The sequence below is a fragment of the Pleurodeles waltl genome, chromosome 8 (assembly GCF_031143425.1).
Source record: "Pleurodeles waltl isolate 20211129_DDA chromosome 8, aPleWal1.hap1.20221129, whole genome shotgun sequence".
In the NCBI taxonomy this organism is placed as follows: Eukaryota; Metazoa; Chordata; class Amphibia; order Caudata; family Salamandridae; genus Pleurodeles; species Pleurodeles waltl.
This window is the reverse complement of record NC_090447.1, coordinates 1331182583-1331195522: the sequence shown is the minus strand read 5'-3', so window position 1 is coordinate 1331195522 and position 12940 is coordinate 1331182583. Positions and strand designations below refer to the sequence as shown.

At 44.5% G+C, this 12940-nt stretch overlaps 1 protein-coding gene across 3 annotated transcripts in view; it reads right to left on the bottom strand.

The window, feature by feature from the left end:
• Positions 1-12940, bottom strand: part of ALKBH8 (alkB homolog 8, tRNA methyltransferase) — a 373549-nt gene that overhangs the window by 63487 nt on the left and 297122 nt on the right. For all 3 annotated transcript variants that reach the window (XM_069202338.1, XM_069202337.1, XM_069202340.1), the window contains one exon: positions 10173-10322. In XM_069202338.1, the coding sequence (XP_069058439.1) occupies positions 10173-10322 (150 nt within the window). The remainder of the gene's footprint in view (positions 1-10172; positions 10323-12940) is intronic.

Sequence of the window (12940 nt, the reverse complement as noted above, 5' to 3'; positions counted from 1 at the left end):
TGGATGGATGGGTATATGGAAATACGCATCTTTGAGGTCTAAAGCAGCCATGTAATCTTGTTTTTGTAGCAGTGGAATGACGTCCTGCAGAGTTACCTTGTGAACGTATTCTGACAGGATGCATAGATTCAGAGATCTGAGGTCTAGGATGGGCCTGAGAGTGCCAGCCTTTTTGGGGATGAGGATGTATAGTAAGTATACTCCTGTTCCTTTTTGAGAATGTGGGATTAATTCTATTGCTTGTTTTAGTAGTACCAATTGTACCTCTTGTTGTAATAGAACATTGTGTTCTGGGGACAATCTGTGGTAACGTGGGGGAATGTTTGGAGGGGTGGAAATCAATTCTGCGCAATAGCCATTGTGGATAATTGACAACACCCAATGGTCTGTGGTGATGTTTTGCCAAAGAGAGTGGAATTGCTGTAGTCTTCCCCCGACAAGAGATGTATGGGGGTGAGGTATGGTAAATAAGTCACTGTTTGGATGGTGTAGTGGCTTGTTTTGAGGTTTGGGACTTGCCTCTGTTTCTAAAATATTGGCCCCTGTAAGACCTTCTAAATCCCCCTCTCTGATATTGTTGCTGCTGTTGTGCCTGCTTTGCCTGGGAGGTAGAAGCTTCAGAGGATTGTGGTTTGAATCCTCCCCTAAATTGCTGCCTGCGAAAGGAGCCTCTATACTGTGTTGTGTATAATGCTCCCATTGCTTTGGCAGTGTCTGAGTCTTTCCTCAGTTTTTCTATGGTCGCATCGACCTCAGGACCAAACAAATGTTTTTTGTCAAAAGGCATGTTAAGTACTGCCTGTTGGATTTCTGGTTTAAAACCAGAAGAACATAGCCATGCATGCCTTCGTATAGTAATGGCACTATTGACACTTCTGGCTGCTGTGTCCGCAGCATCAAGGGCATCTGATTATCTGATTATTGCTTATGGCCTGACCCTCTTCTACAATCTGCTGTTCCTTTGGGAGGTGCTGTAGGAGTTCTTGCATCTCGTCCCAGTGGGCTCTATCGTATCAGGCTAGAAGTGCTAGCGAATTTGCAATTCGCCATTGAATGGCCACCTGCGTGGCCACTCTCTTGCCAGCAGCATCAAATGTCCTACTCTCCTTATCAGGGGTAGGAGCATCCCCTGAGAATTCGCTATTAGCCCTCTTTCTAGCCGCACTCACTACTACTGAATCTGGAAGAACTTGGTGTGTGATGTAATCCGGGTCTGTATGAGCAGGTTTGTATTTTTTGTCAATACACAGAGTAATTACTCTAGCTTTGACTGGCTCACTAAAAATTTGGTCTGCATGTTTGACCATTCCAGGTAACATAGGAAGGCACTGATATCTAGAGTGGGTAGAGGATAGAGTGTTAAACAGGAAATCCTCCTCTAGGGGTTCAGTGTGCATAAGCACCCCATGGTAAACGGCTGCCCTGGAAACAACCTGTGTGTATGCAGTAATATCCTCTGGTGGAGAAGGCTTGGAGGGGTATAAATCAGGACATTATCAGGAATAGGATCTCGGTCGTATAGATCCCAAGGATCCACTGTATCCCCATGCGAGTACTGAGAATGTGTTGGTGAAGGCAACGGTCGTGGGCTAGTGGGTGGAGGTGAAAAGTAAAGCTGTGGTGAATGAGGAGGAGAAGTAGGGGCAAATACTGGCTTTGCCTTCTACTTATAAACTTTTGCTGGTGGTTGAGCAGTGTAATTGTTCCTGAAAAGCCAGCTTCTTTTTGGTTTTCAGAGTAGGTGCAGTAACAATTCTGCCAGTCTCTTTGTGGATGTGGATCCTGGATTGTCTTTCATCCATAACCTCCAGGATAGGCTGAATCTCAGTGTCCTCATCAGGTCTGTAAGATTCCTGCAGTGATTTCGAACTCTGTTTGAGATGGCTCGAAAGTCCTTGCTCTTCTGTATATAAAGATTTTTTTGGGTTCTGAAGATGGAAGCTTTTTCGGTCCCGAAAATGGAGTTCATTGTTTTGGCTCCGAAGAAGGGCATTGAGGCTTCGACTCCGAGGAGTGAGGACAATTACTCAAGTCTGAGGCAGAACTATTTACAGATTTACTCAACTCCGATGTCGACGGAGGAGTGGCCTTTTCAGCACTGAACCCGACGGTCGGTCGATGAGTCTTTTTTCGGGTCGAACCATGGCCCTCTGGCAGTGGTGTACCCAAGGCCTTCAATGTTTTTTTTTTTTATATATGGGCGTAGGGGCAGAGGTACTCATGTGTTGTCCAGCAGTGATAGGCCTATCTTCTTCCGATTCTTGTTCGGAGTCGGTCTCTCAGATAGAGACCGCTGTCTATGCCTGTTTTTCTTCCATGACGTCGAGATGTTCTGTACTTTTCGAAGCCATCTCTAACCTTATGGTTCTCCGATCATGCAGGGTCTTCTTGGATTGAAACGATCGACAGGCCTCACAATCTTCTTCTTTATGATCGGGAGAAAGACACAGATTACAAACCAGGTGCTGGTCTGTGTAGGGAAACTTTGCGTGGCACCAAGGGCAGAATCGAAATCGAGTCCGAACCATCAGGTTTCCACGCAGTAGCCCCGAACAGGCCAGGTCGGGCGCACGCACCCAGAAGGGCGAAATCAAGATTCCGATGGTAATATTGGTTCGCGACTAGATGGAAATGCGATCCAACAATACCGACGATTAAAGGAGTTTTCTAAAGTTTCTGATTCGAAATATCGGCGCGAGAGGAAACACGTCCGAACTCGACAGCGGAAAGAAAACAATCTAACAATGGAGTCGATGCCCATGCGCAGTATTACCGAGAGGAGGATTCACTCGATCCCGTGACTCTGAAAAGACTTCTTCTAAGAAAAACAACTTGTAACACTCCGAGCCCAACACTAGATGGCGGAATCATGCATAGCATGTGTATCTGCAGCTACACATGCCATCAAACATATATATATATATATATATATATATATATATATATATATATATATACATGTATATATATATGTGTGTGTGTGTGTGTGTGTATATATATATTTTTTTTTTGTACATATGTGTGTATATTTATGAAATATATATGTGTATATATATATATATATATATAAATATATATATATATATATATATATAGATATATGTCATAAATGGATCCTTCAGTGCCCCCGCGTCCTGCTTCTCCAGATCCGAGATCGGGTAACCACACAAGGAATGTAAGCGCCACAGCTCCAGTAAGGCAGCAAAATTTCATTTTCAATATTATCTCACATCAACAGGGAAAAGAAACTGACCGATGAGTTTTGGCCGTAGCCTTCCTCTGGGTCATACAGTATTTCCTGTGCTAATTAAAAACACTTGTCACCCGGGCGTTTCGTAGCAAACATTAGTTTGCTTCTGAGTTCAACTCCATAGTTGTTCTATTTCATCCAATCCCTTTCTACAAAGTATGCATATAAGATGCTCTTAATAATATTTCAAATCAGGTTTTTATATCTCAAGGGATACAACTGGGGCAAAGTCATCAGACTGTTTCAGTCATTTACTCACCATCTCTAAAATATATGTGCATGACATGCTTTCATCCAGGAATGTTTCAAAGATGTACATGAAACTCTGCATCAAATTTCAAACCCCATAATTGCTGTGTTTCTAGAAATATTATCTATCTCGTTCCCTATCACCACCATGGGGATTTCTTCTTACATTCTGGACGCCAAAAAAGTGCAAATGCTTCAAATCACCATCATGTGCCTCCCACAGATTTTAGCCAACAAATATGCAAAATCTTTATTCTTAACAGCTCTCTGTTGGAGGGTTCGTAGTTTTAGCTTATTCACTGTGGTCCCAAACATGTAAATGTAGATTTATATAGCGTGGCTTATAACCTGTGAGGGTCTCAAGGCGCTGTCCATGGGCACCGGGAGATTAAGTGATTTGCCCAGAATCACAGGACGTTGTGTCAGCACCGAGGCTCAAACCAGTTTCTCTAGCTCCCAAGTCAGTCGCTCTGACAGCTACGCTACAGCCTCTCCCAACATGTCTCAGTCTGCAGGAGCACTACAACACATAAATGACAAATAGGGTATTGCATGTTCTCCGTTCCTTGATCTTCCACATTTTGCCCTTTGGTGTCTAAAACTGTGTTTTGTTCAAAGCAAAGGAGCAGGCCTTACATTTTTAACACTTCCAAAATTCTCTTCTTTTCTTTAGCGAGCCAGTCCCCAAAGTTAATGTCTCCATTCTTCTCCTCTGGTTGCATGCAGCTGTTTGTTAGTCTGTCACCAAGAGTGGGAGTCTTCTTATATGTAATGCTTGGATGTTTAAGATTGCACCTTCCACGATCTCATCCAACTTGAGGATCCGACAGTTTTCTCTTAGGCGGTCCCTTATCTCTTTGTAGGACATGATGAATTCCGTAATGTACCTCACAGGTTCTCCTGCCTCCTTATCATACGATTTCCTTCGATTCTTTGGTTTTAGTTCCAAGAGTTCCTCTCTTTTCCTGCTTCTGGCTCTCAAGATTGCCTCATCCAACACTTTTACTGGATACCCCCTCACTTAAAAACGTTGGTACTTCTCTCCTGCTTGCACTTTAAAACCTCAGATTCTGAGCAGTTCCTCATTGCTCACAGAAACTCCCCATAGGGTACACTCCACTTAAGGGCATGTGGGTGTCCACTATTGGCACGCAGGATACTGCTAGTACTGGTGGTTTTTCTGTGGATCTTAGTACACAACCTGTCATCCTTTACGTACACATTAATAGCCAAGTAGTTTATTGCTGTATTACTGACCCCAAAGGTGAACTTTAACTCCTGTGGGTTGTTATTTAGGGACCTAATAATTTCTTCAAAGTCCTCTCTTTCACCTTCCCAGAACAAGAAGAGATCATCAATGTAGCAAACCCACATGATAACCTGACCGGGCGAGCATTGTTCTCAGTCTTCCACATACACACACACACACATATACAAATCCAAGAATCCACGAAAGAAGTGACTCAAGCAGATATACTCAACAAAGAACAAAAATATATTTCAAATAAAATGCTTTGGCTTACACCTTCCTCATATTACACAAGATTGTTTGCTCAGTGTAGGAAGTTGGCTCTGTATATACTATCTAAAAGTGAGAGATAGTGTGCACAGAGTCCAAAGGTTCCCCTTAGAGGTAAGATAGTGGCAAAATTAGAAAATTCTAATGCTCTATTCTGTGGTAGTGTAGTCGAGCAGTAGGCTTATCAGAGTGCAGTGTTAAGCATTTGTTGTACACACGCAGGCAATAAATGAGGAACACACACTTAAAGACTTAACTTCAGGCCAATAGTTTTTATATAGATAAATATATTTTCTTCATTTATTTTTAGAACCACAAGTTCAGGATTTGAAGTAAATACATAAAATGCAGGGTACTCCACACAGGAAAGTTAGGAACTTTGAATTAGAGCAATAACATATATTGTTTTTGTTAAAATGGCAATAAGCTATTTTAAAAGTGGACACTGCAAAAATCAACAGTTCCTGGGGGAGGTAAGTAATGGTTAGTTTGTCAGGTAAGTAAAACACTTACAAGTCTCAGTTCCTGGGCATAGGCAGACCACCGTTGGGGGTTCAAGGCAACCCCAAAGTTACCACACCAGCAGATCAGGGCTGTTCAGGTGCAGAGGTGCCCAAAACACATAGGCGCCTATAAAGAACAGGGGTGCTCCGGTTCCAGTCTGCCTACAGGTAAGTAACTGTGTCTTCGGAGGGCAGACAAGGGGGTTTTGTAGAGCACTGAGGGGGACACAAGTAGGCACACAAAACACACCCTCCGAGGCACCAAGGGGCAGCCGGGTGCAGTGTGCAAAGCAGGCGTCAGGTTTTGTATAGGATTCAATGGAGGGACGTGGGGGTCAGTCTAGCGGAGCAGGCAGGGCACGGGGTCGGGGTTTGGGCCAGCCACCACCTGGGCTAGGCAGAGGGTCACCTGAGGGTCACTCCTGCACTGAGGTTCAGTTCCTTCTGGTCCTGGGGTCTGCAGGTGCAGTGCTTGGTCCAGGCGTCGGGTTGCTTGTTACAGGCAGTCACGGTCAGGGGGAGCCTCTGGATTCTCTCTGCATGCAACGCTGTGTCTTCCGTCGTCTCTGCAGGGCTTTCAGGTCAGCAGTCCTTCTTCTTGTTTCAGGTTGCAGGAATCTGATTTCCTGGGTTCTGGGTCACCCCTAAAAACTGAATTTAGGGGGGTGTTTAGGTCAGGAGGGCAGTAGCCAAAGGCTACTGTCCTGGAGGGTGGCTACACCCTCCTTGTGCCTCCTCCCTGAGGGGAGGGGGGCACATCCCTAATCCTATTGGGGGAATCCTCCAAAACCAAGATGGAGGATTTCTAAAGGCAGGGATAACCTCAGCTCAGGACACCTTAGGGGTTGTCCTGACTGGTGTGTGACTCCTCCTTGTTTTTCTCATTATCTCCTCCAGCCTTGCCGCCAAAAGTGGGGGCAGTGGCCAGAGGGGCGGGCATCTCCACTAGCAGGGATGCCCTGGGGTGCTGTAACTAAAGGCATGAGCTTTTGAGGCTCATCACCAGGTGTTACAGTTCCTGCAGGGGGAGGTGAGAAGCACCTCTACCCAGTGCAGGCTTTGTTTCTGTCCTCAGAGCACAAAGGCTTTCACCCCAAAGGGGCAGAAACTCATCTCAGTGGCAGGCTTGCACTGACCAGTCAGTCCTGCACTGAAAGATTGGGTAAATTACCGGGGGCACCTTCTAAGATGCCCTCTGTGTGCATTTTGTAATAAATCCAACACTGGCATCAGTGTGGGTTTATTATTCTGAGAAGTTTGATCCCAAACTTCCCAGTATTCAGTGTAGCCATTGTGGAACTGTGGAGTTCGTTTTTGACAAACTCCCAGACCATATACTTAATATGGCCACAGTGTACTTACAATGTCTAAGAATGGACTTGGACACTGTAGGGGCATATTGCTCATGCAGCTATGCCCTCACCTGGGGTATAGTGTACCCTGCCTTAGAGCTGTAAGGCCTGCTAGAGGGGTGACTTACCTATGCCACAGGTAGTATTTTGTGGGCATGGCATTCTGAGGGGGATGCCATGTCGACCTTGTCTTTTTCTCTCCACCAACACACACAATCTGCAGTGGCAGTGTGCATGTGTGAGTGAGGGGTCCCTTAGGGTGGCACAACACATGCTGCAGCCCTTAGGGATCTTCCCTCGTCACAGGACCCTTGGTACCACTGGTACCTTTTACAAGGGACTTATCTGTGTGCCAGGTGTGTGCCAATTGTGGAAACAATGGTACATTTTTAGTGAAAGAATGCTGGGGCCTGGTTAGCAGGATCCCAGCACACTTCTCAGTCAAGTCAGCATCAATATCAGGCAAAAAGTGGGGGGTAATTGCAACAGGGAGCCATTTTCCTACACTCAGTGACTGCACAGCTGACACTGCTGGATTCCAAAGATTTCATTAATGAAGATTACATCTGTAATGTGGAATCTATGCAGTCTTGAGATCTCTAGAGCTGCAGTAATCTGGTGGTATTATTACTGATGTTCTATCCATCTGGATGGCATGATTTTAAATGGTACCTCCAAAAGCTTTGCATGGAGTTCAGTAGTTCTTCCTTTATGACATGTTTCACGGGGACCATCTTCACATCTAATAGCAAATGATCCACAAGGTTGAAATGACTGGCTACAGGCTGGTCATGTATTTATGAATTCATTATTGCTGAATCGTGACCCCTTTATAGTGTATGGAGGTCATTCACTGTCTGGCCACGCACTGCTTTTCACAACTTTGGCGTTGCCACTGAATCACTTAATAATGTATGTTGATCAACATGTAAGACGCTGTCTCATGACACAGGTTCTTCTTCTAACAGAACTTGTTACATATAAAATTTGTAACACGTTTTCACCTGTGATGCAACTTTTAAAACCGAAGCAATGAACTCCTGCATTTGTTACAACTTGCTTGAGTTCGGCTCTCACAATAAGATATAGTACTTGCGTGTGTGTGTATTCAATGTATTGAAATTCAAAGAGATTCATGGAATGTGGGTTTCATTATCAAAATCTCAGCATCAAACCACTTTGCATAGCGTTACCATTGTCAGAAACCCAAGAATTGGCTGCAACAGACCACCAAAGTAAGCGAGAGGCGTTCTCTAAATTATGTAACACTTAAAGGCAAATTATGTGACAATATGTGGCACCTTCTATGGCAGTATTTTTAATGACCTATTTGAGCTAGAAACCATATTTCAACTGAAATCTGCAATTTAGGCAGCATATAAGTAAATCCACCATTATATCAGTTGCGGCCCACTTCGCTCGAAAGGTGTGGCGCGGGGGGCAGAGCACCTAAAATTTAATAAAATTTAAAAAAATAAAAAAAAAAAAACCTTTTTGGCGCGGTGCCGTGCCGCGCTCCTCTTCCCTCCTTTCCTCCTGGCTGCACACAGGCACAGGCTCCCAGCCTGCGTTGCAGCCAATCCTGATGCTGTGCTGCTCAAAGCAGCGTCAGGATTGGCTGGGAACGCCCTTGCTGGGGGCTCCCAGGCGGACTGGGAACCTGTGCAGGCTCTCTACTGCACGTGTGTTTGACCGGCCCGAGCCGGCCAGCCAAACATACATACATACACAGTCAGTGGGGGGTGTTGAGCACTCCCCATAACAGCACCTCACCCCAGATGCCACGCCCCTTCCACAGCGGAGGTATAATAAACCAAGTTTATTATCCCCTCATTGTGATGGTCTTGCAGCTTCTGCTGCTGGCACGGGAGGAGTGACGCTCCTCTACCCTAACGGAGGTGCCACCCCTGCATTATATGGTAAATGTTAAAGCACAGAAATTGCAGAATTCCAGTAACCACTGTCCATTTCATGAATGTTAAAGAAAAGCTACATATTATCAGGGCCGGTCTGGGAACCCAAAGCAGCCCTGGCAATTTTCTCAGCCCAGCCCCCGCACAGAGGTTGGAAACAAGAGTGAGTGGATTATGCTGGATTGTTGCATTTGTGACTGGGGGCCAATACTGCAGCACCATTTTAAAACCACCGCCCAGTAACAAAATCAGCCCCAACCCCTCCAGGGGAAATGCCTGATGCCCGATATGGCCAGTCCGGCCCTGCATTTTATAATTCCAAGCAGACACCATTATTAGCTGCATCTCGGAGAGAACAGCTTCAACAATCTCTCTTTTCTACAATTAAAGTGTATTTATATGTGCATTCTTAACCACTGCTCTCTTCAATGTACTGCAGGGAACCAAACATAATTCATTATTTTACTACTTATTTTCAGTAACCATTTCTCGAATGAAAAGCACCTTTTCAAGGAACGTACCTCAAAATAAACATGCAAAATAAAAAACACATAACGGGTAACATGTAATATGGTTGTTGTGTGTGTTTGTTCCCGTATTGACATTGCCAGCTTCTGGTGACATCTTGAAACGCGAGGCCAAAGGCCATTTGCTTGCCCCTTTAAGAAAAAACACTGTCAGCAGGTTGTCTGTCGCCTTCATAGAGCTAGCGCAGTTATGAGGAACTCAGATGAGGTGATAGATAACACCGTTTACTTAAAAAGATCTTCATCTTCCTAGACATCTAAAGCTTTTTTGTAAATGAAAAAATTGAAATGTAAAGAATATTAACTTAAAACATAAAAGAAGTTTGGGTTTGTTTCCTCCACTTCGAAGGATTTGTTATGTTAATCCCTGACAATATAGCACATCATCAGAGTGCGCCTAAATCAATACGGTAGAAGCTTGAATGACAGAAAAACAAACTGAAGGAAAACAGAACGTAGTGATCAATGTGCAACTTGTACAGGCGCGGAAGCCAAATTATAGGCAATCAGCATTCATCTGTGCCCGCCAAAAGCATGTTGCGAGACTACAGCTAGGCGCTGCGGCCCATAATACTATAACTGCACCTCGGTGGCCACGACGCACGACACTGAAAGACGTACCGCACAGGATCAAAATAAAATCAACATTCTTCCAACCTCACACCACCCCACAAGGTGTAGCACGCTACTCAAGTAGGTAAGCGCATCAGCGCCCCCAATGGGTTATTAAGCGCTATACAAATGCTGTAATACAATACAAGACAGATACTTAATGACGAAAGATGAAACAACAGTAATGTTTTAGGAACTATTTGAAACACCTCTTTTTATTTCTATAGGTTCTCACTACTACCCTTACCTCGGTGGAGAAGTGGTGTATTACGGCAATGGAGATAACCGCATCGAAAGAAAAACTTCTCAGTGGCACCGACAAAGCATCGCCTACGAAGGCCTCAAAGTTCTTCTCACCGCAAATATCCACGAGGTTTTTACTGCGATCGCACCCAACCTGTTGGAGAAGGACTACATTAGACCACAGCAGTGCTTAACTTGTAAATAAATATTTATAATAAATAATATGTCAAAGCCCTCCTCGTAAACACGTGGCTGCTGCAATTAAATGTGGGAGCACGAATATTGAGGCAGCGTAATCCTGAAGCCATCTCGGGCCTCTTCAATCCATTTACACTCACTCCCTGCTCGTCCAGCTCACTCTTGCAGCTTTCTTCTTTCTCCCATTGTGACGCTTTTTCGTTTTCCTCGTCCTCCGTCTTTCCCATTTGTGCCTTTTGCTCGCAGCAAGTGCTGGGAGCAGAAGAATAAGTGCCGGCCCTCAAAAATAAGTACCGGTGCTCAGCACCGGAAACATCACGCACAAATTAAGCAATGGGCCACAGGGGAGCCATTGTTCATTAATTACTTGTGGTTGTCACAGAAGGCGGCATGCGCGTGACACAGCAACCGTTTTTTTTTTTTTTAGTTTTTACTCATAACTGACTTTGTGTTAGGTATTTTAGTTCGTGACTGTAACAGGTAGAAAATCATGACCACGTGTAAAGGAGGGGCCTTGTAATACAATTCATAGAAAGCTGCTTAATGTGTGCTTTGTGACTGAGGAAGCTCTGTGATGACCTACGTGAATTTGTTTTCATTTACTCGCTGTTATTAAAGGAGCCTTTTCCGAACCGCACAGACATACAGTAGGGGCGTGTGGCACGTGTTTAGAGCACTGAGACGTGTCCCTTCTGGCTGACAAAGCAGCAGCCCTGGAGCTTGTAATGAGGCTACTGGGCTCGGAGCATATGGTTAATAAAATGGAATCGAGAACTGGCAGCATTCACGGTGACGCGGAGGTTTAATTGAGAAACAGTAAATGATTGTTCTGGGCGAGGACAACGAAAGAGAAGCCTATCACTGCACTTGGGGGAATTCAACAAGGAAATAATACCCAAAGCTATAAATAACACACCGCTTCGCTGTTCTAGTCACAGTTAATCCACACGACGTCTTTTTCAACAACTGCGAGCTCAAAGTTATCACATGCATTTATTAACAAGACGTCATAATTGGTAAACTCACTAGATCTCACCTTTGGGACCTATTGGCTTTGCCAATTGCTTTTGGCGATAATGTACAGCTGCAGCCTCGTCAAAAAAAGACACCATGGGGGTCACGTCATTCTACTGACACGCGAATGTGTGAACGCATTCTTGCACCAGTTTTATGGCACCATCATCATTTGTTGCCATTATTTATTTATTTACCGATTCAAGGTGGTGCAAGCCACTTGAAATGGTAAATAAAAAAAATAAGAATTCATTACAGAGGAGCAGCTGGGTGGAAGGAAGGGGAAAAGCAGCACATGGAGGAGAGCAAAAAGACGGAGGGGTAAGGTTGCCGCTTGACCAGTATTTTACTGGCGTGGGTGGTATTTTCAGTGCTGGACAGGGAAAAATAGCAGGAAAATCCTTAAAATCTGCTTTTTTTCAAACCTTTGGAAAATAAACTGAAAGCAACAAAACGCCATGAAAGCGTGCCAGAGGAATAGTTCATATATTCCTAAGTACTTTTTAAAGGAAACTGAGACAGAATAGCTGTGTTGAACAAGCACTGGCAAAGCCAAGAGGTTTCGCCTGTGCGAGATGTACTGGCTTTGACAATGTGTTTTTTAAACGTTGCACAGGACAGCGAGTTGCCAAGTCGGAGTTGCAGTTGTGGCGAAGGTCTGTTAGACTTTTGGGCAAATGTACATGAAATCTGTCGCTTTCATGTCCTTCATTTTGGAATTCTTGGGCGATGCGATCTCGCGGACAACTTGTGTGCTTGTTTTTCAAATTGAACTACGGGGTGGGGGGAGGGTACATATTTTTAAAGGTTCAACATTATATTGTACATTCTTAAGCATCTGCTGCACGGAATTGTGCAGTGAAACAAAACAATAACTTTCAAAATATTACACAAAACATCCTAACCATCTTTGTTTTCGGCAGAAATAGGAACTGATCAAGAAATACAGAAAGGCTGAACCTGACACAACGATGCATGCTCTAAATCTGTAGATACTTGGTGGAATTCAAACAGGTGGCATTCTCGTGAAATGCACATCCAGGCATAAACCCGGGATTTGGAAAAGAGTAAAGTTTGGAACGTATCCGAAATGTATCTGATAGTAATTGCCTGCCAGCCTGGGCCTGGTTGTGCAGTCTCTGAGTGCGTTTACAGCAGTAGTTCAGTAACTCGGGATGACCCATCATGCTCAGTGTCTCCCGAAATCACTGGTTATTACACTTTCATACATAATGCTTACATTACCTCTAGGGCCTAATATGCCGATGTTTCCAAACACCGCACTTTCTGCATCTCAAAATCCTCGACTTGAAATGTGTCTGTTCTGCTGACTTTGGGCCTGCCAATCAAGGCTTTGAAGCCCAGATTTGTTCTTTCCCCTGGCACGAACGCCTCCTCGCGAAGTCCCCGGTGAGTTTTTGGATAATATAAGATAGTGGTTACCAACCTGTGGCTCGGGGACCCCTGGGGGTAGTGGTGCCTCCTCAGCGAGCCCCTGACTGCTTAGAAAATTAAGTAATATTAACAGATTACTAAAGTGTATATCAATAAAGTGGCTAA